Source organism: Takifugu flavidus, chromosome 12 (genome assembly GCF_003711565.1).
Source record: "Takifugu flavidus isolate HTHZ2018 chromosome 12, ASM371156v2, whole genome shotgun sequence".
NCBI classification, from domain to species: Eukaryota; Metazoa; Chordata; class Actinopteri; order Tetraodontiformes; family Tetraodontidae; genus Takifugu; species Takifugu flavidus.
This window is the reverse complement of record NC_079531.1, coordinates 1713012-1740548: the sequence shown is the minus strand read 5'-3', so window position 1 is coordinate 1740548 and position 27537 is coordinate 1713012. Positions and strand designations below refer to the sequence as shown.

General features: G+C 47.7%; 4 protein-coding genes across 7 annotated transcripts; 3 read left to right on the top strand and 1 right to left on the bottom strand.

Annotated features, from left to right (window-relative positions):
• The first annotated feature begins 26 nt into the window (after positions 1–26).
• Positions 27–1695, top strand: LOC130534640 (homeobox protein SEBOX-like). Its single transcript, XM_057049009.1, has 2 exons — positions 27–301; positions 927–1695. Exons 1-2 carry the CDS (start codon positions 89–91, stop codon positions 1572–1574), a joined length of 861 nt encoding a protein of 286 aa, XP_056904989.1. The 5' UTR covers positions 27–88; the 3' UTR covers positions 1575–1695.
• Positions 1696–2780: 1085 nt separating this feature from the next.
• Positions 2781–4279, bottom strand: tmem199 (transmembrane protein 199). Its single transcript, XM_057049033.1, has 6 exons — positions 3896–4279; positions 3754–3827; positions 3480–3569; positions 3357–3399; positions 3141–3253; positions 2781–3057 (listed from the first exon to the last, which is right to left on the bottom strand). The coding sequence occupies exons 1-6, from the start codon at positions 4077–4079 to the stop codon at positions 2962–2964; spliced, it is 600 nt and encodes a 199-aa protein (XP_056905013.1). The 5' UTR covers positions 4080–4279; the 3' UTR covers positions 2781–2961.
• Positions 4280–4631: 352 nt separating this feature from the next.
• On the top strand, positions 4632–8570 carry poldip2 (polymerase (DNA-directed), delta interacting protein 2). Of its 2 annotated transcripts, none has more exons than XM_057048989.1 (11): positions 4632–4870; positions 6137–6218; positions 6419–6516; positions 6585–6684; positions 6801–6876; positions 6960–7067; positions 7156–7292; positions 7393–7419; positions 7529–7654; positions 7748–7827; positions 7907–8570. In XM_057048989.1, the coding sequence occupies exons 1-11, from the start codon at positions 4686–4688 to the stop codon at positions 8019–8021; spliced, it is 1134 nt and encodes a 377-aa protein (XP_056904969.1). In that variant the 5' UTR covers positions 4632–4685; the 3' UTR covers positions 8022–8570. The 2 variants fall into 2 exon arrangements, with proteins under 2 accessions (XP_056904969.1, XP_056904971.1); XM_057048991.1 differs by having other exon boundaries at positions 4646–4870; positions 6143–6218.
• A 525-nt stretch (positions 8571–9095) lies between these two features.
• lrrc75a (leucine rich repeat containing 75A) lies at positions 9096–27314 on the top strand. 3 transcript variants are annotated; one of them, XM_057048959.1, is made up of 6 exons: positions 9096–9548; positions 9815–10225; positions 14434–14562; positions 16732–16844; positions 23048–23351; positions 23454–27314. In XM_057048959.1, exons 2-6 carry the CDS (start codon positions 9974–9976, stop codon positions 24036–24038), a joined length of 1383 nt encoding a protein of 460 aa, XP_056904939.1. In that variant the 5' UTR covers positions 9096–9548; positions 9815–9973; the 3' UTR covers positions 24039–27314. The 3 variants fall into 3 exon arrangements, with proteins under 3 accessions (XP_056904939.1, XP_056904938.1, XP_056904940.1); XM_057048958.1 differs by having other exon boundaries at positions 9096–10225; XM_057048960.1 differs by having other exon boundaries at positions 9099–10225; positions 23048–23321.
• The last annotated feature ends 223 nt before the right edge of the window (positions 27315–27537 follow it).

The following is a 27537-nucleotide window of genomic DNA, read 5'->3' as shown; positions in this document are numbered from 1 at the left end:
TCCTGTTTCTAATTCCAAAACGCTTCTTGAGTTGATGATTAATCATTTCAATGTGTTATAATTCGGTTTGTGACCTTCCCGTTATTTGATGACAGGGGTTGCGGGTGAGCGCGCGCTGTCCTCCCCGGAAGCGGACCGGGCCCCCGGGGTGCTGGAGGGTCAGAGGAAGCGGAAGAGGACCATCTTCAGCCGAGCTCAGCTCTCGGAGCTGGAACAAGCCTTCGCTGTGACTCCGTACCCGGACATCACCCTGAGGGAGAGCCTGGCGGCGCACACGCACCTGCCCGAGAGCAAAATACAGGTGACGTGGCCACGAAGCAGCAGCTGTTTTATTATTGGGATTCATGTCCAATATTTAAAGATCATGTCAAAGTGAATAAGGGGGGAGTCATCTGGTATTTAATGTTTAAGTGGACCGGGACGGAGCGTCGGCATTCCTCTATTTTTACAGCGTGCCGAGACTTTTCATGACATCTTCACACCCTCTCCGGTCCCATTTACCTTTGCGATTCATGACAGGTGTGCTCCGATGGCTACACTACATTACCCAGCGTGCACCAGTACACGCCGCGCACCTGTTCGTTCGCTCGTGAGGAGGTCTCGCGAGTCGAGTGTCCCCGAAAAGCTGTAAAGAAAAAGAGATTTTGCGGACGTTGGACGGGAACCTTGTTACAAATGTTACAAAAGGGCCAAAAGAGGCCCCGGACTGGGAACATACAGATGCAAGTGAAGAGCAGCTAGCTAGCAGTCGCGCTTCCGCTAACACAGCTTGTGATTCACCTGTTGCCAGTGAAGTCAACAATAACCCCAGAATGGCCAGACTCCCATAATGAGTGGCTCGTATGTAAGGACAAAAGGCTGGAGTGGAGTGGATGTTTAATCTCTGCATTGATATTTATCGTTGCTTTGGTCAAAACGTTCTGCAGGTGTGGTTCCAAAACAGAAGAGCCAGAAGCATCAAGACTGGGAGATACCCGAAGACCTCCCACCCTGTCCTGGGAGGCAGAGGGGTCGCTCCGACTCCGTCTGGACCGCTGGCCTCTTCTTTCCTCGCCTCCGCCAACATGTTCAGGCAAGAGCAAATCCACAGCAGTGAGGATGTCCAACAGATGTACCCCGACTGGATCCAGATCTACAACCACCCGGTTTCATCCCCGTCCTCTTCCTCGGCTCTGCACCAGCAGCCCCCGCCAGGGTGCTCCAAGCCCTCAGAGCCGTGTCTCTGGGAGGACGACCAGCAGCATCTGGCGCCCCCGCTGGCTAGCTTCCTTCCTGGCTCTTTCCCTCCGCCCGGCAGCCGGCAGCCCCACCACTCATCCTGCAGCCGCTCCTTCCAGAGCTTCAGGAACTTCAAAGCTCCGTCTGGGCCTCATCAGGCCGTGTACGGCGCCGCTGTGGGTGGGGGCCATGCCTCTGTGGACCAGGTGGTCCCCTCTCACCCTCAGTCGATGTACTGGGAGGTGACTCAGGGTCAAGGACACCCCCACGCGCAGGTGGGCCCACAGACCTCCATGGGCTACATCTCAGACCTGATCTATAATGCTGCCATAGTCACAAACTTCCTGGAGTTCTGAACCTATGGGGGAAGTAAATGTTGTTTATGTTTTTACCTTTGTGATCCTCATTCTGTTACTCAGATGTCTGTAAATGTTGGCTTGTTTTGCCCCCCCCCCCGATATAAAGTTTTATACCTGATTTGATGCGTGTAGAGTATTATTTCCAATAGGGTCAAAGGTCACGTGCAGATTTCCACGTAATCGTGAATTGAAATGGCGGCTCCCGTTTTTCCCGTTCTAAGCTGAACTGCGGCATGTTTAATGCTGCGACCTCTCCGGTATTATCTTTCAAAACATCCCGATTAAAATGATTCCTTGCGGTCAGATACCACGGCAGGAATAATTATTTTCCGAGTCAAAATATTTTTTTTTTCCCCGTATTTCATCCGCAGGGTTACGTGGACGGCAGAAAGGGAGGGAAAAATAAGAAGTAAATTAAAAGCCGCAGCTCAGGGGTCTATCAGCTTACTGGCTTTGTAATTTTGCTGGATTTGACTTTTGAAATATTACATGAGAGCTATAATACGGAGGCAAATATGACAGACAGCGGTGCACACTGCTCAGAGATCTCTGCATATCATAATCATCTTTAATGCCAAATAATCTTTCAATAAACCTTTAATCCGGGTGTCAAATCTCAGATCTTAGGAAGATACTTTTTTGTGTTCCAGAATAGATGTAGTTACATCTTTTAATCTCTGCACCGATACGACGGGACTTAATAAGAGCGGGCCTGCAAAAGCAAATACATTTATATCCGCATAAGGGATCGCATAACAGATCCGAGGTTCCCCTGTGTGATATGTTTTTAAAATCAAATTAATTCCGATATCATCCCGAGGATGGGCTCATGCACCCCCACGGATGTCTCCTTAAAACAGATCTTTTACCACATCTGTCAGGCCAAGATGGGGGAACTCATGGAAAAATGATAAAAACATCACAGATGAGGGCCAAAACAAGCACAGCATCAAACACAGAACCCCCCCCGGGCCGCTGGCCTTTATGCTGAGCCCATATATATTTCAGAATAACAGCCTATTAATGCACTATGTTGAGAATTAATGTCTTATTTTGGCAATAAACACAAACAAAACCAAACTAAAAGAAAATAGTGACTCCAATTCCTCTTAAATTATCCTGCCAGTTGTTTTCATCTGCTCGGATGTTTCAGAACCTCTAGTATGACTTTCTTCCATCAACTGGACCGTACCATCCTAACACTTGTCGGGGGTGTGATCCGTTGACCAAACGTTTTATTGATTCAGACATATTTTACAGAACACAAGTGCACATTTACAATCAAATGAACATACACATAAATGTATACAAAATACCACGGGGGAACAAGAGGATGGACAAAAAAAACAGGTACATTTCCAAAAATCCACCATGTCTGCAGCTTCTATGGCTCTCCCAGTTCTCCCTCCATGGTCCGGACCAGCACATAGAGCTCAGCCAGGCCGACTACAGACGCTGCGATCACGGCCGCTAAAACACGCTGAAAACAGAAGGATGAAGTTTAGAATATGAAAATGTGAGTTTTAACCACACCTGCATACTGAAAGCATGAGGAAAACCTACCGCTGCTGTGTCTGAGAACAGGTACTGACTTCCCATGTAGGAACAGGCGAATGCTGCGGCCACCGTAACCAGGAAGTTGAATACGGTCACCAACACTGCTTTGACTGATCGCACTGTACAAGGAGATTATGTTCTCTCAGGTCAAAGCAATCCAAGCATTTCTGGAAGTGTAATAACCCCCAAACTGTCATTCCTGAGCTATAAATATGGACCGACCTTGTAGTCCGATTTCTGAAAGCGTTCCACTGCGGTTGAGTTCCTGGAGATCGAATGAAATTCCACTTTTTAAACATTCTGTGTCAGGCTTTAACAACATGATCACACAACAGGAAAATGCACCTGAGCGTTGACATTGCGTGTGATTCTTTTGTATTCCTCGTTGGCAAGTTTGGCTTTAATCTTCTCCAGACGTGCCACAAGCTCTGGATTCTGCAGAAGAATTCACACATCATAATTTAAATCTTAGAAAACGTGCTGTAGCTGTAGGTGCAGATGGCATCGCTAAGCTTTAGCTTCATCATGTTTATAGCATTTGTGCTGCTCTGCAGTCAGTCCTCACTGCCAGATGTACATTGTAGAATAGCAAAGTTTTGATTTTAAAATTGTCACTTACTCTGGGAGGTTTTACAACCTCGGGCAGGTGCAATGAGCTGTCCTCCAGTAACTCATGTAGGTAGAAAGGATGCCCTGGAATCACCAAAAACAAGGGTTGGACATTTATGATCATTCTGACTCAGGAACCATTAAAGCCTCACCTTCCCCCTGAAGGTACTGTTTCAGTTTTCTTGCTGTCCTAAAGGACAGAGTCGTCGGTTCTGTTTTTTCAAGAGTCTCCATCAGTTCGTCTCTCAACCGCGGAGGAAGAGCCGAGTCTGTCTTTTCTAATAACTGCGTCACTTTATTTCTGAATTTATCGCCGACGACCAAAGCTGTGGCCATCGTGGGGCCGTGCACAGCTGAATATCGAGCACGTTTGCACTTACGCGAACGGTTCCAACGCAGATGTGCTACGAAAATATGAACCAACGAGTTTCCGTTTCTTTACAACGTTCTCAAACGTCGATTTTGTGCCGATAACAGCCTGGACAGAAGTGTCAAGTACAGTGAGCCGCCATATTGTCTCCCTTATGACACACTGACGTGTTTGCTCACGTGACCAGCTGAAAGAAGCGGAAAAAATAGCCTTTTTTAAAAGTTCGGCTCTATAATGGAGGATAATATACGTTGCATTCATATTTTTAAATAAAATATAACTGTTAAATGCCTCTTGCTACAGCATAAAGTTAATTTACGGCTTCTTATTATCAAAGGCTACCTAATAATCGTTTTCTGTGAGGAAACAAAAAAGCATTTGAAACTATAATCCTTACATTTAACCTAAAAATTGCAGCTAACCGCGCATTTAGTTCAATATACATTACATATACACAACAGTGAGATTTGTAATTTAAGACTTGCGCAAGGGGACATTATCTCGTAAACCCATTTGTTGTCAAATATACGAGCCGAGCTGCTCCCTGAACGCACCACGGGACCACGCAAAAGATGGCGGCCTGTGCACTTCGCAGAGGTCTGCTGAGCGCTGTCAGTAAATACAACAAAAGACACACGCACCGAGTGCTGAGCATCGTTGACAGCCACAGTGTTTTTGAGGCGACCCGGCCGCTCTTACAATGCCAAGCGTGTGGACTGTCCGGCGGCGTTCAGCTGAGAAGGTTCATGTCGTCACGGTAAGACAATGCTAACCATGCTAACGGCTTCTGCTAAGTAGAGGCTCTTTCTTATAGGCGGGCGGTCGATGGGTCGCTTTCGCCTGTTTCGTGGGCCGCTGACTGGGGCTGAAGGGCACGTTGTTCGGAACCACCGTGTGGAACCGTGGACTAACGGGGCAACCTTGCTAGAAGGCTTTTAAAAGTAAAAACCAATCGTCAAAGACGCGTTTGACTCCACTGACAGTTGGGTTTGGGCCTCTAATATCAGCTCGATGCTGCTGGGTCCATGCGTGTTGGAACCGATCAAACATTCTTTCCAAACTAGTTGTTTGGTTTTTGAATAGAACATGTTTTAAGTCAGAGCCCCCGTTCGTGATCGCCCCTCATTTCCATTCATTCGACCACAATTTGGATTTATGGAGGTGAACAGGAACAGTCAGGATGGAAAAGTGCAGCTTTAGATTCCTTCTTTTCTTCCTTTAAATTCTGCCTCTACTTTTGAAATATATCATCAGTAAGTGACGTCAGAGAGGAAGGTTAACGATCACGTGATCTACATTTCCAGGTGAGCTGGCAGACACACAACAATGGGCACCAGTCCACTAAATGAGTTTATTAAAAGTACCACAATGAAAGCTAAATAAATGTCATATTGGTCAAGTGGGAAACGGATTTCAGCTGAACTGCGGAGTTTAATCGGGTGGTATTATTTTAACACCCGATTAAACACCCCAGTGGAGAATAAAGAAAACTTCCAGTTTAATATTAAACCCTGTGTATGTGCATCCAACTCATTAATCCCCGACTCTTCATCTCTGTCAGGAAGATTAGCTTTGCACAGTGGACAGAAGTGTGTGTTATTTATCTGAAGTGACCAGCTGTTGTTGTGGCCAGTAGTGTGTGTGTGTGTGTGTGTGTGTGTGTGTGTGTGTGTGTGTGTGTGTGTGTGTGTGTGTGTGTGTGTGTGTGTGTGTTTGCAAGAGCATAGAGATGAGGTCAAACAATATTTCTCCTGTTGACGCCCAAAGTGCAGATGTTTTATTCAATCTTGTCAAAGTTGGGATTGAGATTACGTCCGAAAGGAAGAAGCAAGCGAGACGACGGGATTTTCTGGGCGGGGGGGTGGGGGTGTATCCCATTGAGTCACCTCGGGAAAATGATGATCCGTTTATTGTTTTCCAGAATATTAATGTTTTGATCTCCGCCGCCGTGTTTTTGTTGCCTTCTCCACCTGCATGGTTCTGTTTTCCGGGTGTCGTGATTAATGCCGCCTGATTCTGGCAGGAACAGACCCGAGGGGAAAATCTTGGAGACGGTGGGAGTGTTTGAAGCTGTGAAGCAGCACGGCAAATATGAAACCGGACAGGTAAGGCATACATCCGCCCACAGGTGTGCTCGCAGGTTCACGCTGACTTTTAAAGAGTTGATTTGGACGGCGCCATCATGTGTTTGCACCTTCTGGAGTGTTTTTCAAGCTCCGAGGAAGCGGTGGGATTGATCCTGTCAAGTGACTGTTAATCCCTTCTAATTTATTCTGCATTTCTAATCTCCTCACGTCGTCCTCAGCTCTTTCTCCACAGCGTGTTTGGCTACAGAGGCATCGTCCTGTTTCCCTGGCACGCCCGACTCTATGACAGAGACATCACCCCGCCCATGTCTGACAGGTGACCCTCTGCTCACCGAACACTCATTTTTGTTCGATTCATTTGATTAAAAACCTTTCTTCCTTTAGCAAACGGGAGCCCCCCGGAACTCACGGCTCCAAGGAGGTGAAGGGGAAAACCCACACCTACTACCAGGTCCTGATCGACACCAGAGACTGTCCTCATATAGTGAGTCGTGAGCTGCTGCTGGTGGAGCCCAGATGATTTCACATCTCGTTGATTGTCCGTCTTGGATTGAAGGTCCAGGGTTGTTCTTTTTTAGCAACTGTTGGTTGTTTTTCCAGTCTCAGCGGTCCCAGACGGAAGCAGTGACGTTTCTGGCCAACCACGACGACAGCAGAGCCCTGTACGCCATCCCAGGTACGCGTCCCCGTCCCGATCTGTTGGCGGACGTCATTGTAAAGCTTTGGGGTTTGCTTTAAGAGTTATTTTCTTTGGCTCAGGTCTGGATTACGTGAGCCATGAAGACATCTTGCCATATAACTCCGCGGAGCAGCTTCCCATCCAACACGAGCTGTTCGAGCGCTTCCTCTTGTACAACCCTGCTAAATGTAAACAGTCCTGCCCTCCCGTCTCCACATCACTGCCCGTAACTAATGCCGATTTTACGTGGACGTAAGTGTCGTCTCTTTTCTGTAGCGCCTCCATTCACAGCCAGGGACACCCTGAAGGCCTGGCAGGAGAAGAACCACCCCTGGCTGGAGCTGTCCGATGTCCACAGGGAGACCACGGAGAACATCCGCGTCACCGTTATCCCCTTTTACATGGGAATGAGGGTGTGTGAGGCCATAGATGCAGAAATCTGCGTAAACTAAGAGCGCCAAATGATGATCCGAACCTTCCGAACTAATGATCCGAACCTTCTCTTGTTCTCAGGAGGCTCAGAACTCTCATGTTTACTGGGTGAGTAGCGTTTGTTTTCTTCTTTAACGGAGCTGTTCGCCTCACGAGGCCTCAAGACCCGGCTGTTGTGTCACCTGACCGAATAAAAGCGTGTGTGTTTGTCATTCAGTGGCGGTACTGCATTCGTCTGGAGAACATGGGCAGTGAGGTGGTCCAACTGAGGGAGAGGCACTGGAGGATCTTCAGCCTGTCGGGAACCCTGGAAACGGTCCGCGGACGAGGAGTCGTCGGGAGGGTGAGTTCACCTAAATCTATCCAACTTGACGTGTTGTGGAACCTGTTTTTACGGCATCACGGATCTGCAGTGAACGCGTCGTCTCGTTCTCAGGAGCCTGTTTTATCGAAAGAACAACCAGCGTTCCAGTACAGCAGCCACGTGTCTTTACAGGCCCCGAGTGGACACATGTGGTGCGTTACTGCCTCGTACCTTCAGCCTAGCTTGTTGTGCTGCCCCTGCAGCGCCGATCTCACGTGTGTTTGTGTTCAGGGGGACGTTCCGCATCGAAAGAACCGACGGTTCCCACTTCGACGTTCGCATTCCTCCTTTCTCCCTGGAGAGCAACAAAGATGACAAAGCGCCCCCTGCTGGCTACACTTTCTAACTGCGTTAGACCTCCTCGAACCCACTTTGATTCTCCTTTTTCCTCCTCTGGGTTCTTCTGTGAACTCTTTCAGGACACAACACATGTGAAACAGGTCACGCAGAGAAAACCTCCAGGTTAATTTTCCTCTTTCCTGGTAGAGTCTGCCCAATAATGACATCTTTGAAATCGTACGGGTTATTAAAGTGGCCCTGTGATATGGAGCAGGTGTGCACAGCTTCAGTTCTGCATCCAAGCAGTGTCATATTGATTTTTAGTAACATTTCTTGCAGGGCCATGAGGGTGGGAAGTGTTGACCACCTTCTGATTTTCTCTCTGCCCTTTAAAGCCAAAATGAAGTATTTAGCTGTAGCTACATGCATGTAGGTTTTATTTCAGGGTGAGAGTGAAACTGACTTTGAAAGTGACTGGCTTAAAAAAACAAAACAAATAAATATATAAAATCCTGAGAAGGATGAAGCAATGTCAGTTTGACTCAGCGATCTGACCCAAATACAATGGTTAAAGTACTACTGTAAATAGTAAATAAATATAATTTTTGAAACAATATTCTGATGTGGCTTTTGTCTTACTTTTTTTTTTAATGCTCCGAATAAAAGTTCTAAATGATGACGTTGATCACGTGTAGTTCCAGACACAACCACCAGGCGTCACTGCTGCTGAACGCTCACGTTCTCTTAAATCTTTTGTCTTAATTCATATTTTAATTAACATAACTACAGTATTCTATCTATTTGTAGTATAATTTATAAATACTAAGCAGGTAAAATAATTATTGGCTGTTGGCGTAAAATCTTAGGGCGCCATATTTACGTCAAAATTGATGCAAGACATTTTATTGGGTTTTTTTGTGACATTTTATTTAGATCACCCAGATCTGGAGAGGATAACAAGTTTTATGGTGATGGTAATATATAGCTGGCTTTGCTCAATTGCTGCAGTTTTTTTGTCTTCTCTTTATTTGTCACGGAATATATTTGTCAACTTGAACAAGTGTCAGGGGAAGCTTGGCATGAATATTAAATTCACTCTAATTAAATGAAACTTGGTGCACCGCCCTCAGAGGGGGGGGGGGGATGCGGCTCTGTGCCCCCTCTTCTCCCCCTCCCGTCGTCAGCTCTTCCATCACCGAAGAGGGAGGACTTGCGCTCGCATGCACGCGCTGCGCGTCCCCGTACACTTGGACTGTGGATGGTATACATAATTCAGTCCCAGGAAGGGAACACCCCGCTCGCCTGTGCTGCGCGTCGGAGCTGCGGGCCGGGCAGAGTTGTGGAGCCTCGCGCCGATGCGGATGTGGATGTGGAGAGATCAACCTTGGAGAAGGACGAACGCTGCCCTGGCGGCTGGTCGTGCATGACTTGGGAGGGAGGACAGGGGCTGAGAGGGGAGCGGTGGTCTTCGGGAGACGTAAACATTGCCATGCCCCGGTCCAAACAGCAGTTTGCTCCCTCCTCATCCTCCGATCCGGGACACCGACCTCTTCCTTAGCGGAGAGCAGGGCGACAGGACGGCGCTTGGGCGGAGGTAAATATTGTGGAGACGCGGGGAAGTTGTGTTTGGGATAGGAGGCTGCGGCGGGCCCCTGCGCGTGGCGGGCCCCTGCGTGCGGCGGGCGTCCTGCACCCTGATTGGTGTGTCCCTGTCCCTCGGCCATGCTGCAGGCAGCGTCCTCCGACCTGTTCCCTACTTGAGCTCCAGATCCCCCCGAAGCAGAGGACCGGTTCCACTCTCTGGGGTTTTGGATCATCTTGGACTGACAGAATAATTCGTTATTTCTTCTGTTGAAACAGCTGCTTCCATGGCCGGCGCCCAAAGTTTGAACTTGTCTTGCTCGGACAGTTTCACATTTTGGGAGATGTGAACGGCCGCAAACATTTTAATGATCGAAGCGAATCCAAGAGCGATCCAGGCAGAACCAGTCGTGTTCCAGCTCACATCAAGCCAGCACCATGGGAGCCAAGCAGCCCAAGGGCCAGGAGCCTGCAGGGGCCAGCCCCCAGCACGGCTGGAAGCGAACGCCCACCAAGGAGCGGGGCGACATCCTGGCCTCCCTCATGCTAAAATCAGGGGACCGTCTGAGCCGCGGAGGCACGCCGCCGCCACCGTACCAGCGCCGCATCAGCATGATCCAGGAGATGATGGTGATGGCCAAGCAGGGGAAGCAGGATGAGGCCACAGAGATGCTGAAGACTCTCCGACAGGTAGCTGCAGGTCGTATGTGTCTGAGTAAAGTCCTCTATTTCCTGTTGACCTGTTAGTTATTCTGGCTAACGCAGACGCGAGTAAACCAAGCGTTGCTCATCAGAATCCAGCTTCTCTCGGCCTTTTGTAGCCCCACAGAGGCCTGGATCTGTCCTGCTCAGCTGGCTGCACTGGTACAGTGGGTCCAGACTGCTATGATGTAAAGTCTGCTTTCAGGACATCTGTAGCCTTTGGCTGCTGCTGCTGCTGCTGCTGCTGTTGCTGTTGCTGCTGTAGCTGCTGCTGCTCTGCTGCTGCTCTGCTGCTGCTCTGCTGCTGCTGCTGTAGCTGCCGCTGCTGTTGCTGCTGTTCGCTGCTGCTGCTCTGCTGCTACTGCTACTACTACTGCTGCTGCTGTAGCTGCTGCTGCTGCTGCTGCTGCTGCTGCTGTAGCTGCTGCTGCTGCTGTTGCTCTGCTGCTACTGCTGTAGCTGCTGCTGCTGCTGCTGCTGCTGCTGTAGCTGCTGCTGCTGCTGCTGCTGCTCTGCTGCTGCTGCTGCTGCTGTAGCTGCTGCTGCTGCTGCTGCTGCTGTTGCTCTGCTGCTGCTGCTGCTGCTACGCTGCTGCTGCTGCGAATCAGACAATATGGCAGAAAAGCCACCAGTTGAGCTGGGGTTTTTTGAGGCTCTGTAGAGAGCGGTGAGATCTGCACACAACAGGGACAAAAGACAGAAAAGTCGATCTAACGCAGATGCGAATGATGAAACGGGGAGTGGCTGGAAAAGATAACAAAGGAGGAGACAGATTTACAGGCTTTCATCGCCGCAGATAGTTTTGAATCAAATCTATATGGTGCCAGAATTCAATTATCATCCTATGACTCAGCCTCAGGGAGCAGAGCCTCCAGTTCATACACACACACACACACACACACACACCACACACACACACACACACACACACACACACACACACACACACACACACACACACACACACAGTGTGTTGTCTAGCGGTGGAGATCTACATCTGTTCCTCTCTGTTACTATTATAGTTCTCCAATCAGTCCCATTTAGATGGTTAATCCATCAGTCAATGGGAAGCAGCGGAGCAAAACAAACAAGCTTAAAGATGAGGGACACCTCCGCATCCATCATGATTAAACAGGCTGCTGGGTTCATTTCTGTCACTGCTTGATGAAGCTGTGATACCCCAGCAGCTGCAGGAAACAGTCCTCAGCCTGGAAGCGGAGGCGCCGCGGTAAAAACAGCAGAGTAATTCTAGACTTGTTTTCATGCCGAGGTGCTTCCGTAAACTGGAAGTGATCGCGGAAGAATGAGACGATGTAATCACACCGTGGGATGAGCATAGTTTAGCCTGAAATTAGCCTAAGTTTAGCCCGGATTCTATTTATAATGAAATCAGATTACGCTGACGCTGCAGTTAAGTCAGTGATGAAATATGAAACTTTTATTTTATTGGTTTCTTTAGCAAAATCTTGTTTCTGAGCCTGTGTGTGTGTGTGTGTGTGTGTCCTCTGATAGCACCCAGTTTAAGCAGATCTTTACACAGTAAGCAGTTACTACAGCTCAGCTGTGTATGATGAAAGGCTGAGGTCAAGCTCGTCTGACCCCCGAAGGATTGTTCCTCGTGCACGAAGCAGAGGATAAAAGAATACGTGCGTTAGGGGAGATGTTGTTGTTAGCGTGCCCAGGCTCTGTGAGGCGGATGAGTTGAAAACACGGTAACGCAGGTTGAATATCTGCTTTGGTTTCCGTGCACAGAAACACAATTTGATTGTATCAAAGGTGGAGTGATCTTGGAGGAGGTCTTCCTCTTCCAGGAAATCAGTGGGCGAGCCAAGAAACGTGAAATTCAACCCTTTTTTTTGTTTGGTTCTTTTTTATCCCAGCATCATTTACTAGCCTCTTGACTTTTCTTCTCCTCTCCTCTCATCGATCCGTCACCATCTCTTAATGAAACCACCAGAAAAGACAGAAAGACACCGGAGAGGAGGGAAAAAATGTCAAAAAAGCTCATTTGTAGAAGCCGGTTCTCCAGGTTCTTCCCCGTGTTGCCCGGAAACGGCAGTAATGACTGCGGGGTTCAGAATAATCGTTGATTAATCAAGCCAGAGCTCTGTTAGGAACTAATGGGGAGTCCACCACGTTAATCACTACCCTTCAATTAAATGGAAGTAAAGCTATCCACTTCCTGCAGGGCTCCTCCTAAATTACTTTCTAAGGTTTCTAAACACTGTGTGCGCAGGTAAATGCTGATGTCACAACATCATAAAACTCTATCATGCACCTCTCTGAACTTTAGACCAACCAAAATTGATTTTGTGTGCAGCTACAGTTGTTAGCAGCTAGTAGCGGTTACCAGAGCGACCATGAGTTCTAATCATCCACATGGTTGAGGCTGTTTTGTCACATTATTATCACTGATGAAGGTGTTGTGTCTCCATCTTTGTGCGCGCTCACGTTAACGGCACCACCCTCCGCGCTCACCTGCTGGGTCCAGCACTTCTTCTTTGCTTTTATCCCCTTTTTTTTCAGGATCAGCGCCTTGTTGTGAACGGGTTAATTCATAAACTCTAATTCCTTCACCTGTTCGGGTTCAGATAGGAGCGAGCTCAAAGATTAATGTCTGTTCCCTGTTGATTTATTTGCACACCAGCTCCTTTCCCCTCATCACGCTGCAGTCTGCCTCATCCTCACGCTGCCGTCATCTCTGTCCCTTCAGATGTTTTGCTGCCATCTCATTTCTAATAGCAGATGCTTTTTTTTTTGAATTGATCATTATATGTTGCTGCGCGTTGCAGCGGCTGGAAATGAAGCCGGTCATGCGTCTCTCCGGTGCTGGCGGCCATCAGGCAACGCCAGAACGGCCGCATTCTGCCGTTAATGTTACTCTGTGACGCAAGAGTGTAGCAGCAGCTCGTGTGTGTGTGTGTGTGTGTGTGTGTGTGTGTGTGTCACTCAGGCAAAGCTCCTGCCATTATTCACCTCCCCTCCGATGCAAAGCAGTCTGAGAAGCTCCGTGAGTCATGCTCTCCTGTAGGAGCCCGAGCGTCTCTCTCGTCTCTCCTCGTCGCCACTTAACTGGCTGTGAATTGTGCACACAAACAAACACGGAGACACCAAAATATATCTGCGGGCATCTTCCGACTGACGTGCATGCTGCTGGAAAATGTTTCAAGCCCACCGGAATTAGCGGAGAGAGCAGTGACGCGGAGACAAAACGGGCCCGTTACGCAACGCGCGTTGGACGAGCGCGTGTCTTGATTGTGCACGTCGGGAGTGTGTTTTATCATCAGGAAAGTGTTATTATTACAGAGCAATTAGAGTAAAAGGCTGCACAAACTGCCCAGCTGTTATTACTGATGGCACCATTAATGCCGGTCCTCCATCACTGACCAGAAACAGGAAGATTTCCCGGTTTTGTAATGAAAAATGAGCAGAACAACAACCTACACTAAGAGAGAATCTCTCTGAGATCTTGCTGCCCCCCCCCCCTTCGCCTGTACTGTAAATAGAGAGGTGGGGGCCTCCAGGGATCGGACTTGTTTTGGGTTGTTATCTGTAGACCGATTCGTCTCCGACTCGCTGTTTTGCTCCTCAAACCATCGTTTTCTTTCTTCGTGGCCGAGCGGCCGATGCTGCTGACGGGGGCCGGGTAGAGCTACAGTAGGAGCACCCCAGCCTCGGCGAGCCCCCTCTTCCTGTCCCCCAGCCATCAGTTTGCTGCTTCAATAGTTCATTTATGGCTGAGTTTAATCCCAGCTGCCGTGATGGAGAGATAATGGATGGAGAGATATTCGCCTCGTCTGTCGCTGCTCAGAATGTTGCTCCCGATCAGCCCATACCCCCACAATAGGAAGGATGGAGCCATTTTACCCCACTCTTAACTGTGCTCTGTGCCCCCCCACCCCGACTCTGGGTGTGTTTTTCAAGTCCACATTCATGTCGACTTTAACAGGTTCAGGCACCGCCGGCTCTCGTGAAGTTTGAGGCTTCTTAGACAGACGGACAACAGAGACCATGAAAACAGCTTTGATGTTGTGCTTTGAGGGGTTTACGAAGCGAAATGACGTCTTTGTGACGCGCTCAAAAGAAGAAAATGTTCCCTTTATTTGTTGCTTTTGTGACTCCAAACGGTGCGTTTTCAGGTGGGTGCGAGGATATGATGTTTTCTTGTGTGTGTGTGTGTGTGTGTGTGTGTGTAGGACTTGGGGATGGAGTCGACGTCTCTGGATGATGTGCTGTACCGTTACGCCAGCTTCAGAAACCTGGTTGACCCAATCACGCATGACCTGATTATCAGCCTGGCACGATATGTCCACTGCCCAAAGACGGTAGGACACACACACACACACACACACACACACACACACACACACACACACACACACACACACGGCTGATGACTTCCTGACTCATTTCTTCAGACACAGTTAGGCCCGTGCAGGGCTCTGCGTGGCCATGAAGCCCGTGTGTTTGCTGCGCGGTGCTATTTGCCATTGAGGTAAAGAGAGGGGGAGGCAGCCATGCGAGATAAATAATGGAGGACGGAGGGATGGCGCGATACAAAAGAGGAGAAGAATTAAAAGCCCTGACGTGCACTAGCAGCACGGTGAAATGTGAGCCTTCCCCTCAGTGTTGTCGGTGTCAACATTTCAAATCTATAGTATCATAAATAATGCATTATTATCTCTCTGAGATGTCAGTGGTAGCCCCTGGTTGAACTCAAGCGTGATCAGAATTTAGAGGTTAAGTCTTTTAAATATTAAATGAAATATTTGAGTGCTATTAATAAGTTTCCCAGAATGCTTTGTCGATGCGCAGGGCCCGATCCCTGCGGAGGCTCTCGGCGCGTACCTGAGCTAGAGGAAATCGATAGAGAGGGTTTTGTTTTTGGTTCACGGTGGGTCGAGGCCGACAGGAATAGAACCAGAAGGGCAGAAGCAGCGGAGGTGCTGCTGATGCGTGAGGAGAGGAAACAGGACGGCTGCGTCTCCGTCCGCTTTGTCTGCTGCCATTTATGAATTCGATGCTGGAAGGTGGAGGTGGTCTCCTTAGGTATGAGGTCGCCAGATTAGCTGGGATCAGGTCCAGAATCCCACATCGCTGATCCCGATGGAAGGATGGAGAGAGAAAGCTGCCAGCAGAGCAGCCCCACTGAGAGCTCATTTCCCTCTTGACAAGTTGCGTTCGCACCACTGTCAGAAACTGTGAAGTTCTGCAGGCCAACCCGACGGCACCGTCTTGTCTCACGAGCGTGGGCCCAACGTGCCTCTCCCAGTATGGAAGCCTGATCCTGATCCACCCGGGAAACGTTGAAACGGTTTCAACAGTGAAAAGAGAAACGGCCGCAACATTTATCAGCCGGTCCATCTTAGCTTTCCTGTCGCGTATCCGGACATCAGTGTCCATGGAGACTGAGTTCGTCTCCACTCGTAACAGCAGGCAAAGTGCTTCCCTCCGGAAGATCAGAGCCCCACCTCTGATTCTGAGTCAGCCGTCAGCCCGCTGGGAAGCGTCACGTCTTTCGGCTGGATGTGGGAACGCTCCGGTGGGTGGAGGGCGCGGAGAGATAAACAAGAAGGAGACGGCGAGAAGAGAGGTCATGGGTTCTCTGGAGACGGCAAAGATTGGTGGATGTGTCAATAATGAGGGGGAGGCGGGGGGGCACCGCCCTGGTGGACTCCATCGCTCCCCCGTTCACTTCCGTTTAAAAGATTCATGCTGCATTTACTTACATTACCATGAATCAATACAAAACACATCAATACCTTTCAGCCACAGACTGATTAGAAGCAGCCACAGCGATTTGTAGCCGCATTTCTCGAAGAAAAAAAGAACAGTCCTCAAACTCGCTTTCTTTCTTTTCGATTGGAGCGTTTAATGCAACTTTGATGACTCTTAAAAGGTGTAAAAAGTGTCCATGAATGCCACTGAGAAGAGGTAATTGTTCCGCCGTCCACCTGCAGAGCTTTAACAGTATGTGTTGATGTCACGCCTTCTCCTCGCCATCTGTTCGGGACCACGCGCCCCTGCACAACCCGACTCTCTCACTACCGTGCGTTTGAATCTGGACGGCGGTCTGACGCGTGTTCTGAGGCCCAAAGCCAGCCGTTATGGTGCCAGAAACTGAGTCAGAAACGAACATGTCAGACACTTCTGAATCCCTCCCATTTGGCGTCACAGCCATTTACATGCGAGGTCTTTGCTGGCGGCCTTGAACGTGTCCTCCAGGCTTCCTCCTGTCCTCCTCACCTGAAACCCTCCAGGATTAGGGGCGAGGAGCCGCTCGCAGATGCACCAACCAGTTGCCTGCATAACAAGTCCTTTCGTTTGTTGCTAACACGCACAAGCAGCTAACTAGCGACCGGCTTTCACAGACCAGGAGGCAGAGAAATGATTGAATCGGCGAGATGTAAAAACAAAACAACCTCAGTTCGAATGTTCTTTCTCTGTCACTGGGTTTGGCTGATATTTTGTGGTTGTGTGTCTGTGGCGAACAGGAGGGCGACTCTCTCGGAGCGATGGAGAAGGTTTGTCGTCAGCTGACGTATCACCTCAGCCCCCACTCTCAGTGGAGGAGACAGGGTCTGCTGAAGAGGAAACCTCAGGCCTGGTGAGTGTGTGTGTGTGTGTGTGGTGTGTGGTGTGTGTGTGTGTGTGTGTGTGTGTGTGTGTGTGTGTGCGCGCGCGCGGCGTGCGAGCGAGTGTGTGTGTGCGTGCTCGCCTCTGTTTTTGTTATTATCTCAGTGTGTCACCAGTGTGTCGTCGTCGACCGTCCGTGTGGATGCCATGGAAAAATCCACTTCCATCTCTCTGTTTTCTCCCTCCATCGTATCGACTTTGCCGTCGCATTGAATTTGTTGTCCGTGACAACGCAATTTTAGTGTTTATTACAGAAAAATGGCCCTTAATTTAGAGCATCCACGAACTCCTGTTACATGCAGACGTTGGTGCTTTTAGCGTCACCACGTAGCTTATATTAGCTGTTATGCTAAATGATGCTGGGATCGTTTCTCTGATCACTGTGAGTTTGACCTCTGAGGTGAATCCCAGTGGGAGCAGAGGGTGGAAAACATCATTGTAGCGGAGCACATTTAGCCCTCTCTCATTTAGGAGTTAATGACAGCGGGAGATGAAAATGAAATGAGCCTATTTGAAAAGGGGGTTTGGATTAAATCAGCGCCTCGAAGTAGCCTGAGATTTAGACTATAAAACTGCAGAAGAGTTGGCAAAAGCTCCTCGTTTACTCAGCATGGGAGAGATGAGATCGAATCAGCTTTTTTTCATGATCATTCACACACTGGATCCATCATTTTAGAGTCATGGAATTAGCCCGATCCTGAAAAAATCCTTCTAGATGCCTGAAAACAATTAGGAAAAGATGCGCTGGCTCCGAATACTCCACTTTGCTTACTTAAACAGATATTTTTGGACGAACCCGGGTCAAATGGCTCTGCAGCTTCTTTGAGGCAGGATTTTTGTCCACGAGGGCGGAGTTGCTACAAACCCCCCTACGGGCAATGATTTTAATCACAAAAAACCCGAATGTGTGTTTAAATCAGAGTACGATGGGAAAATTGCCGGAACTTCCCTCCAGCCAGTGGCCATCAGACCAAAGCACTCTTCATCTAAAGTGTAATTAGGAGCTGCTGCTGTTAAACTGAGAGCACCTAACTGGAAGTCAGCCAGCGCGTGCAGGCAGGTCCATCCTTGTCTTTCTGACGTGTAGTTGTGCGCGCGGACCGGTGGGGAAAAACAGGATTAATCAGGCTTTCTGTTCGGAGTCTGGCTGCTTAACAACGGCCCCTTTCAGCGAGTTTAGAAAGTCTGCTGAGCGCTCTGAACTGAGGCAGCTGCACGTGCGCCGCCGCCGCGGCAGACGGGATTTTGCTCTGACAGCCGAGGTTTATACCTGCAGGGATAATCGGCGTTCCCTGTGCTGCTGTCGACACACAAGGACGGGCCGCGTCTCTGAAAAGATATGCACTTAATCTTCAGCTGACATATATGGCGAGCGAGCCCCGAGCGTCTCGCTCGCGGGTATTTTTTGATCGTGTGCGGTTTCAGAGCATCAGGAAAACCAGACCTCCCTCTAAACCAGAATAAACAGGCTTGAGGTCTTAATGGTTTGACCCCTGGCTCCCGTCTGGCCGAGCACATGCACAAATGGCCTCCTGCTGTCTCTGGTCCTCCGGTTCTGCTGTCTGCCGCCTGCCGACCAGCACCGGCTCTGCTCAACGCTGCCACAGGTTTACCTGCCGCCTCCCAGCGTCACAGCAGAGGGGAAGGTCAAGGACGACCAGAGATTTGAAAGAGGGCTTAAACTGGGAAGAAACGGACCGTCCTGATAAGCTGAGGCGCCGGCCTGGTTTGAGTGACAGCCAGAGGGAGCTGAAGCTGTTCCATGGAGCCATTGATTTGCAATTTGGAGCCTTTCATATTGAATCACTGCTGCTTTTGCTGCAATCATCTCGCAGGCATGTATTTAAATTAGTCAGGAGGAAGCACTGGGGGGGGGGGGGGTCACACGTGGGCCACAATATGGTGACGAGGGAGTTTACAGAGAGGCGTGCTGATGCAGAGCAACGGAAGCAGAAAATGCTGCCTATAAATGGAATAACTGGCAAAAATTCACTCTTACAGCAGCAAAAGAGATGCCAGAATAGAATAAATTATCAATAAAACGGGCAGGAAACACACTTTCCTCTTGATTTGATGGCGCGGCTTCACCTTTCCTCTTAGTGCCCCCCCCACACTTACTGGTGAAAAGCCCGCCTAATGTCTACGGTTCCTCAGCTGATTTGTTTCCAGAGACGTTTGATGGTTTGACGTGCAGCTTTCATTCCTCACAAAGCAGGCAGACCTGTATTATTGTGCACATAAAAGCTGGCTATTTATGATCACTGATGATTCCCCCCCACTTTGAAAGATCTGTTCCCGTTTCCTTGGCAGTGTTTTACTCCCCTCTGTTGGCTTCCTGTGAAAGTTTGCATCAGTCTCGCACTAGCAATGCAGAGAACAGCTTGGTTAAGGTCTTGAGGAACGAGGCTTTGTTCTCTCGGGTTGATCGAAAGCTTCTCTCTCACAGACAGAGGAAAAAGCCTCCGCTTCCCCTCACTGAGCAGCGATGCCCCCCCCCCCCAACAACCGTGTCCTCGCACCGACACAACAGGAAAACAATGAAAGACCTGATTCTATAAATATATGGGATTATGTCAGAACCTTTGGCGATGCCGCACCGGTAAAAGAAGAAAAATCCAGTTAAAAGAGTGACTGAAGCAGGTTTCACCTGTGTAAAAGTAATGATTCACGCTCAGAGGGCCCAGGAAATGTTTTTCTGCTCCTGCAGCCTGGTGCAGCACCTCTTTCTCCTCCCTTTAGCACATCGCGGGGAGATGAAAGGCAATACTGACCTTATAAAAGAACCAAATACTCGTCTGATCTGCAAGGAAAAATTCAAATGTGACCTTTGTCTGTGTCCGTCGTTTGCATGAAGCTCCCTGCTGTGTGGTGACCTATAGGTCAGCTGCTTTACATGCAGCAGCATGGCCGAATATAAATACAGGTGTGCATGAAACAGATATAATTAAGGCTGGTGGGGTACATTTCCATCTCTCCCCCGTTCGCTGCAAAACTGTCCTTTTTTTTTTCCTTGCTTCACTGTGACTCATGTTTATTCCCAGCAGACCGGTGACCTGTTGTAGCTGTGTTGATAATTGGGGATTATTATCCTGGGCTACAGCTTGACTGTGGAAAAAGACACATTGTAGATAAAATTGATGATTGCTCTCTGTGTATTTTAACTGAATAGAGCAGGATAATGACAAATACTGCAGCAATGAACTGACCTTATGTAAATAATGGCGTTCTGTGCCCACAATCATGACAAACATGTTTAGTTTTAGTCATAATTGCGTGTCGATGTTAAAAAATGTTGTTGAAATTCTGGCCACAAGGGGGCGGAAGATACTCCAAGACGCGGCGATCCAGCATGGCGTCCATGTACGTCACGACAGGGAACGCAACATCGCTAAGCAGACTCTGGAGTCACAGTGTCCCGTTGCACCATCTTTGAATCACAATCAGATGGATCGAGGAGTTGATCGACGGTCAATGAACTGACACTCCAGGTCTGTAAATGAGGAACGTTGATTTTCCCATACGGAGAACAAGGTCCTGCTGGAACAGCTGGAGTCTCGGCACAATTCTCACCTTTTACGGCGTATTTACGCATATGCAAAGCTGACGACGAGATAACACTTTCTGGCTGGCGGGCGAAGGCTGAAAGGGGGGGGGGGGGCGAGTGGGTGGTGGAGCTGCTATTCAGGAAACTGACATTTTCGGGGATGAGATATGAAATCCGAGCCACGATGAGGTCACCTAATCTTTGTAGAGATTACATTTCCGGGGCTAAGTGAAGCGATAGCTCATGACTCGCATTGTAATATGTCATTGGCGTGTCAGAGGCGCATCAGGCAGCATGGGAACATTAGGTCAGATCGATCCTATTTCATCCAATGAAGAGCGACAGATTGTGAAATGCTCCATTTAGCTCTCTTTTAAGGGACCACAGGTGACCCGACACCATAATCTGGATTATTCGGAGGCAACCGGAAGCTAAATCACTTAAATGTTGAATTTACTCAAGAAATTTGGTTTTCTGTCAACCCCCGCCGGTCCTCAAAACCAGAAATACCCGGGTCTAGAAGGAAGGAGGTGTCTCTGTGTATCGTGGGATTCTGGTGTGCAGCCAATGACATCGTGAGCTCTGCCAGCGAATCATCTGCTCTGGATTTGCACTAGTTTTTGGCCTTTTTGTTTGTTGCTTTAAACTGGAAAGGGCCAAGAGCTTTGGAAGGAGGGTGGAATCTTTATCAGGCCCTATAGAAGTGGGGGAGGGCTGAAGCATGACACACTAGGCCGGAAATATTTCCCCACGTTTGTTTGCTGTCAGTAAAAGGCTTAAGACTGGGTGCAGCTGCGGCACGAGAGAAGACTGAGCTGTTGAAGATTAGATCAGCAGTCTCGACGCACACGTAGCGGAGAGGGAGGAAACGGGATGTTGCATTTAGTTTGGTCAGGGGAAGAACAGCAAACCCTCCAGGGCCTCTGCGGGAAGAGCTTTCACGGTTTTGCGCCACTGATCCAGCAGACCGGAAGGTCCTGGAGGTGCTCTCGTGCTCACAGCGCGTTTCCAGAAGCCAACATTTGTTAAAAATCCACTCAACAAGCCTGAAACAGTCAGTGTTTCAGATCTAAACGGCCTAAAAACCTGCATTTTGAACTCTTCCATGTTTGGTGATGGTTGCCGATGGTTACGATCTATATCCTCAGACATATTAGACGCGTGGCTTTGTTGCAGGTTATTTACTGCCGCGTGTCCCTGGGTGATTAAGTCTTCGTTAAGCTCGGGCATTAACTACAATATGCTGCGTCAACACGAAAACACTCGTAGCTCAACATCCCAGCACCAACCGGGACTGAGATTAGTGGGTGTAAAAATCAATGCATTGATAAATGTAGGGAAATCGCACATATATATGCACCGTACGACATCGCCAGGCAACATAAATGTCAGCGTGTTTTTAGTCTTTAAGTCTAAACTGAATGAGACGCGTGTTGGTTTGGTTAGATACTGCAGATCTCTGTAAGACATTCTTGACGAGCTAAATTTGCCCCCTGTTCCCTGCTCAACTTTAGCTGCCCCAGGCTACATTCTCCCGCAGTCCCTTTGGAATGGAAGTGCACAAACACGTTCAGCTGTCCGCTGACAACAATGGGTAAATCCCACAGTCTGCCCTGCGTTTGCCTGTGAGTAAATCTGCAGCTTTGTGAGCAGATTTACTGACAGTAGCTTCATAAATCAACCATTGTGCCTCCGATTTAACGTTGGATCAGTGTTTAAAAATGGCCTTTGCCCTCGTATTCAGCGCACATGACCAGTTTAACCCTAATATCTAGACTGGAAAAGTTCACCTTCCCATCTTATTTGTGAATCAGACCCCAGGTTTCGCCCTTTGTGCCTCGCTTGCTTAATTCCCTGGCATTTCATAGGGTTTGTTCTCAGCACAGACAGTCGGAGAGTATATACTGTATGTGTTTTGCTTTCGGCTGACATTTTTATTCCCCAACGATTAGTTTCTCAAGCCTTTAATCTCCCCAGAGTCTGTCTGTCGCGCGTGTACCTCCAGAGCTTTCTTCAGCTGCGCTGTTGGTGCCGTGCTGTTGATGCGGTTCCCGTTAGCAGTGCACGGTCCAAACGATGTGAACATTTTAACTGATACATCGCCTCCATATTTTTGATTTATTCCCCTACGGTAGAGGATCTCGCTGCGCTCGGTTTTGAGATGCAGATCCAGATTGTGGCGAGGAAACAAAATGTTGCGTCTAATTGGATTCTCGTCTACCCTCTGTATTAAATAATGCTGCAGATTACTGCTGTTAATGATAAATAAATCACGTGGAATGTATCATCTTGGTCATGTCAAGTAGTTTTGCATGTGTGTTGACAGTTGCTATGGAGACGAGTCATCCTTCCATCTGAGCCAGCCGTGTGTTTGGCATGAATTGCATTAACACCTGCAAACAACCTGCAACACAGGTTGTTTTCTTCTCCACGGGTCCCCTGCAGGGCACCGGGAAAACAGATATATGCTTCAATATGTTTCAGCACCTGTTTGAGACGACATTTTTGCTATTTCACACACCCTTGAAGCAATACTGTCGTCATGAGGTGTGAACTGATGGACCACGTCACGGACTCCCTTAAAATGAAAGGTGTCGTCTCGCTCCATATGATCCTCCGTCTGACTTCAGTTTAAAGGCGGTGCTGTCGGGCCCTCTGTCCAGCGGAACCTTGGATCTGTCCGGTATCCCGTTGACAGCCCGCGACATGGAGCGTCTCTGCGCCTACCTGCAACGCCACGCTTCCACCGTGGTCAGTCTGGAGCTGGGCTTCACAGAGCTGACGGACGAGGCGTTCCTCCTGCTGCTCCCGACGCTGGCCGCCCTGCCACACCTGGAGACCCTGGCACTGAATGGAAACAGGCTGACTAGAACCATTTTGAAGGAATTGACTGATGCCCTGAAGGTCAGGAATTCCAATGTTTTTGAATTGAAGGTATTTTCTTATAATCAAGACTACAATTCCAAATCTAATGCTCAAAGTATTTAAAGCAGGCATCAAGGACGTATCTTCTCATGTTTGTGTCTTTATTCCCAGGATCCAGGCAGCTTTCCAAGCGTAACCTGGATCGACCTGGGCAACAACGTGGACATCTTCTCCCTGCCGCAACCTTTCCTGGTCAGCCTGAGGAAACGCTGCCCCAAGCAGGGAAACCTGCCAACCATCCTGGAGTTTGGAGAGAGCCAGGCCAGCGACGCCCCCGAGAGACTGAAGGGCCTCGGGGAAGACGAGGAGACGGATGACACCAACCAGACGGAGAGCATGGGTGAGCTTCGGTCAGAGGTGGAGGAAGAGCTGGATGGAGAGATGGAGATAGAAGAGATGATGGAGGAGCTGCTGGACTTCGACAGGGAGGTGCAGGGGAAGGAGGACGAGGAGGAAAGCATGTGGACCCTTGGGGATAACAGGAAGGAGGTGGGGAGGAAACAGGAGACACAGAGGCGCGAGCAGTCGTCCGGGAGGAGGGCGGCAATGGTGGAGGACGAGGACGACACAAACAGTCACTCCTCCCAGCCGTCCTGCTCCAGCCAGTCGCAACACTCGCGCGGAGCTGTGGAGCCGGTTAAAGCGGAGGGGGACGACCTGGACGAGGCGACCGACCAATCAGAACACTTGACCTGATTGCCGCTTTTGCTGCTCTGCTTATGTTTCCCCTCACGTGTGACCCCGCAGAGGCTAACAGTCTTCAAGCCGAAAAAGGCTGTAGTGGAAAGATGCGGTCCACTCGAAGGTGCCGCTCCACACGCGAGTCGCAGCTAAACACAGGTGACCCTAAAGAGATGCCTGTTATATCAAAACTATCTGTCGTTTAAAGCATAAACAAGTGAAGAATGCTAATGAATCGGTGTCTAAATAACTATGTTATATGAGGATTATATGTAGATTATGTTCAGGTATTTTCCTGGCTAAGCCCACATGTGCCTCATGATGTGCCCAAAAGCGTTGAGATATAAAAGCCAGAGGCCCTTAAACCTTGTAAAGATTGTTTATGCCAAAAAATCTGAAGTGGAAATTAAAAGTATCTTTCCTCCCACGGTCAGGAGAAGTGAGGTGGATGCAGGCGGAGGCAGACAGTAATCAAACGCCAACAGATCTGTGGAACTCAGTTAGAAAAGACATGATTGCATGCTGCTTTAGTGGAAAAGAAATGACACCAGTCAGCTCGACTTTAACTAAATAAACAACCCCACAATGATGCAGTAAAACACGACTGACAGTTAGAAGTGAAAGTCCTCTCAAAGGCTTCAGGGGCGGAGTGATAAGCTGATTGCCATGAGTCCCAAAGCAAAATGCTGCCTCCTGAATTATTTAGTAGCCTTTATTCAAAATCCAGGTCATGTTCTGCTTCATGCTACTTCTACGCTAGTCGCATTCAGTGCTGCATTAATGCACGTTGGGGTTATGATCGCATCAGTCATGGTGTGTGTTGGGTTCCAACAGACCCATCGCAGTACGTAGCTCTCACCCAGCCTTTCCACGCTTGTGTCGCACCTCGGAAACCTTTATACTGTTGTACCGTTTGTACAGACTGTGTATTGTTTTTAACCTGTGCAGGGCCAGTTGATTTGACTGTAGATTATATTTTTAATGAGGAATTTTAATTTGAAGTCAGGCATCCAGGTGTTGTTTTTAAGCAATATTACACATTGATAAGACTTTAATCTGTGTGGTTTTATTAGTACAGACACATATAAAAGCAAACGTTATCATTAAGCAGTTAAAAGTGGACGAAACAAACACGTTGTATATAATGTACCTCTTTATAGACTTCTGCACCCGTGGAGTGGAGCTGTAAACGTGTCTGGCATCATGATGGAAGACCTTTACTGATGCTTGTAGCCACAGCACACGAAGCCAAAGTTCATTAAAATTCACCCATTTCTTCATTAGTTTTGCTTCTAGCAGTGGTGCCTCATGTCATTAATGAGGAGTTTTTAGAAAATGGACAGCCCGCAGCGCCGTCGGCGTGCTTTCTGGGCCGCAGCTTATAACCCCACTCACGTCACGAAGTCTTGCAAAAAGCAAATCTATAATCCAGCATCACATGGTAGTCTGGCCAGCCGAGGACGGCGTTGGTAAAACTCCCCGTGTGCCGTAGCTGTGGACGCAACCTTGTGCTTAAATAGCTGCCCGTAAAGCAGTGGTGCATTATAATAGTGCTTTTATTGTTGGCTTGACCATTGGAAGAGCTTCACAGTGTAAGTTTAGCTTCCGCACACGCTCAGAATCCTTCCTCATACATGTCAGGACGGGATTTTGGCTGCAGAATAAAGGTGTCGACCCACCAACCCGGCAAAAGCTTCTTAAGAGTTAAAGTTGGGGATCTGTAAAAGAAAAACACCAGCAAAAACTATTTGATGCCTATGTGTGCTATCTTTATTAATTAGTAAAATATTAAAATTCACCTTCATTTTATTTTCGTGTTTACAAAAAGTTGTTTATTTCTTCTGAGTGAACATGGTGAGTTTAAAACAAGAATATTGACACCCAGTTGAGTTCCCTCCGTCCATTATGTACAACTGCCAATCTGGGGCTGAGATTAAAAAAATGACCTTAACATGAATAAATTCATGAATAAATTAAAAAAAAGAGAAAACCATGCATTTAAATGTAACTTTACACTGCTTTCCTTGACTTAAAGATGTCTGAAAACACAATTTAGCCTTAGAATTCTCCAAAAATTGAGTCAAGCGATTATTTTTTCGGAATGATCATATTTCTTTTGAATAAACTTATTTAAGTAGCTGACAAACAGACACAATGGGCCGTGGAGCTGTAATCACAAAGAGGAACTTCCCTTTAATCTACCTTCATAATAAGCTTTCCAAGCTTTTTCCTTCCAAAGTCAATTGTACAAATGATGTTGAACCCTTTAAAGCAGATTGTTTATAGACAATAATGAGCCAATAATGAAGGATTGTCCTTAAATTCAGCTCTTCAGCAGTTGCAGCCATCAGTCAGCAGGAAAAATGTCAGCTAGTGATAATCATGCGGTCTAGACAGACTCTGACGAGAGCATTTATATACATCACCGTCAATCTTTAGCTTTATTTTCAAGAGTGCTCGACTCACTGCACGTGACCTGAAGTTCATCCAAGCTGATTATTCTCAGGTTTTCTGTTTAATGCTGTTGCGTAACTCTTTTATTCTGCAGAAAGAAAGGCGCCGATGGCAGAATTCTTTTATGTGCGTACGCCTTCCTAATGTGCCGAGGCCATAAAATATGTCTCTGCGTTTATCTCGATGTTGCTTTAATTCCGACATGTTCGAAAGAGATTCTCTGTTCACCCAGGAAAAGACCCTGAAATTGATTAACTCCACAAAAGCAAACACCCCTAAAATTGTTTATTTAAAAAAAAGCTGATTATTAAAATGATTTGGATCACATCATCGCATAGAGTGCAAATGATAAATACCAGTGTCTTTGTTGCTTTCGCAATATTAATGAAACGGTGTCTAATTTTTCACTTTCAGTGGACACATCAGTCATTTAAAATGTAGCTGCATATCTTTGTATAGTGATGCAGGCAGAATAATCTCTTTTAGTAAAGAATTGTTTGTTTGGGACACATGGGAAAAAGAGTATCTAATGATGTAAAGATGCTAAAATCTGTCCTAATTGACTGTAAAGTGTCAGCGTGCAGATCTACGAGGATCGTCTGTAGCATTGTGGGACTTTTCTTTCTGCAGGGGTCTGTTACGTCAGCTCACTGGATTTGTATTATTGTTCTTGTGTCATTTCTTTCTCTGCGTAATTATTTGATGATTTTTTTTTCATGGCATTTTTTTTAAAAACACAGTGGAATGGTATGTGTTTTCATTTACAGATAAAAATTGTGAAAGGTGTAATTTTCTTGTAAAGAACTGATCCTATATAATAAATGATATTACTTCCAATGTTTTGTTACAGTTTTAAGTAAAAGTAAAGTTAGATCAAACATATATAAGTAATAAGTATACATGTGTTACTAACAGTGTGGATTTACCTGTTTATCATAAGAGTAAGCCTTTTTATAAAAAAAAATAAGGTTTCATTTAAGTCTTGATTAGATACAGTACTTGTAGAACTGTATAAAGCTTAATAAGATGGAGATGCTAGTCAGGAATTTAGTTTAAAGAA

Bases quoted from the DNA above. Each gene is read 5' to 3' on its own strand.
- LOC130534640 (XM_057049009.1), top strand. From the start codon at position 89: ATGACAGGGGTTGCGGGTGAGCGCGCGCTGTCCTCCCCGGAAGCGGAC. The intron at 302-926 runs GTGACGTGGCCA...AACGTTCTGCAG, and splicing joins TGCCCGAGAGCAAAATACAG to GTGTGGTTCCAAAACAGAAG.
- tmem199 (XM_057049033.1), bottom strand. From the start codon at position 4,079: ATGGCCACAGCTTTGGTCGTCGGCGATAAATTCAGAAATAAAGTGACG. The intron at 3,828-3,895 runs GTGAGGCTTTAA...TGGTGATTCCAG, and splicing joins ACAGTACCTTCAGGGGGAAG to GGCATCCTTTCTACCTACAT. The intron at 3,058-3,140 runs GTAGGTTTTCCT...TTCTGTTTTCAG, and splicing joins TGTTCTCAGACACAGCAGCG to CGTGTTTTAGCGGCCGTGAT.
- poldip2 (XM_057048989.1), top strand. From the start codon at position 4,686: ATGGCGGCCTGTGCACTTCGCAGAGGTCTGCTGAGCGCTGTCAGTAAA. The intron at 4,871-6,136 runs GTAAGACAATGC...TGATTCTGGCAG, and splicing joins AGAAGGTTCATGTCGTCACG to GAACAGACCCGAGGGGAAAA. The intron at 7,655-7,747 runs GTGAGTTCACCT...TCTCGTTCTCAG, and splicing joins GACGAGGAGTCGTCGGGAGG to GAGCCTGTTTTATCGAAAGA.
- lrrc75a (XM_057048959.1), top strand. From the start codon at position 9,974: ATGGGAGCCAAGCAGCCCAAGGGCCAGGAGCCTGCAGGGGCCAGCCCC. The intron at 10,226-14,433 runs GTAGCTGCAGGT...GTGTGTGTGTAG, and splicing joins TGCTGAAGACTCTCCGACAG to GACTTGGGGATGGAGTCGAC. The intron at 23,352-23,453 runs GTATTTTCTTAT...CTTTATTCCCAG, and splicing joins CCAATGTTTTTGAATTGAAG to GATCCAGGCAGCTTTCCAAG.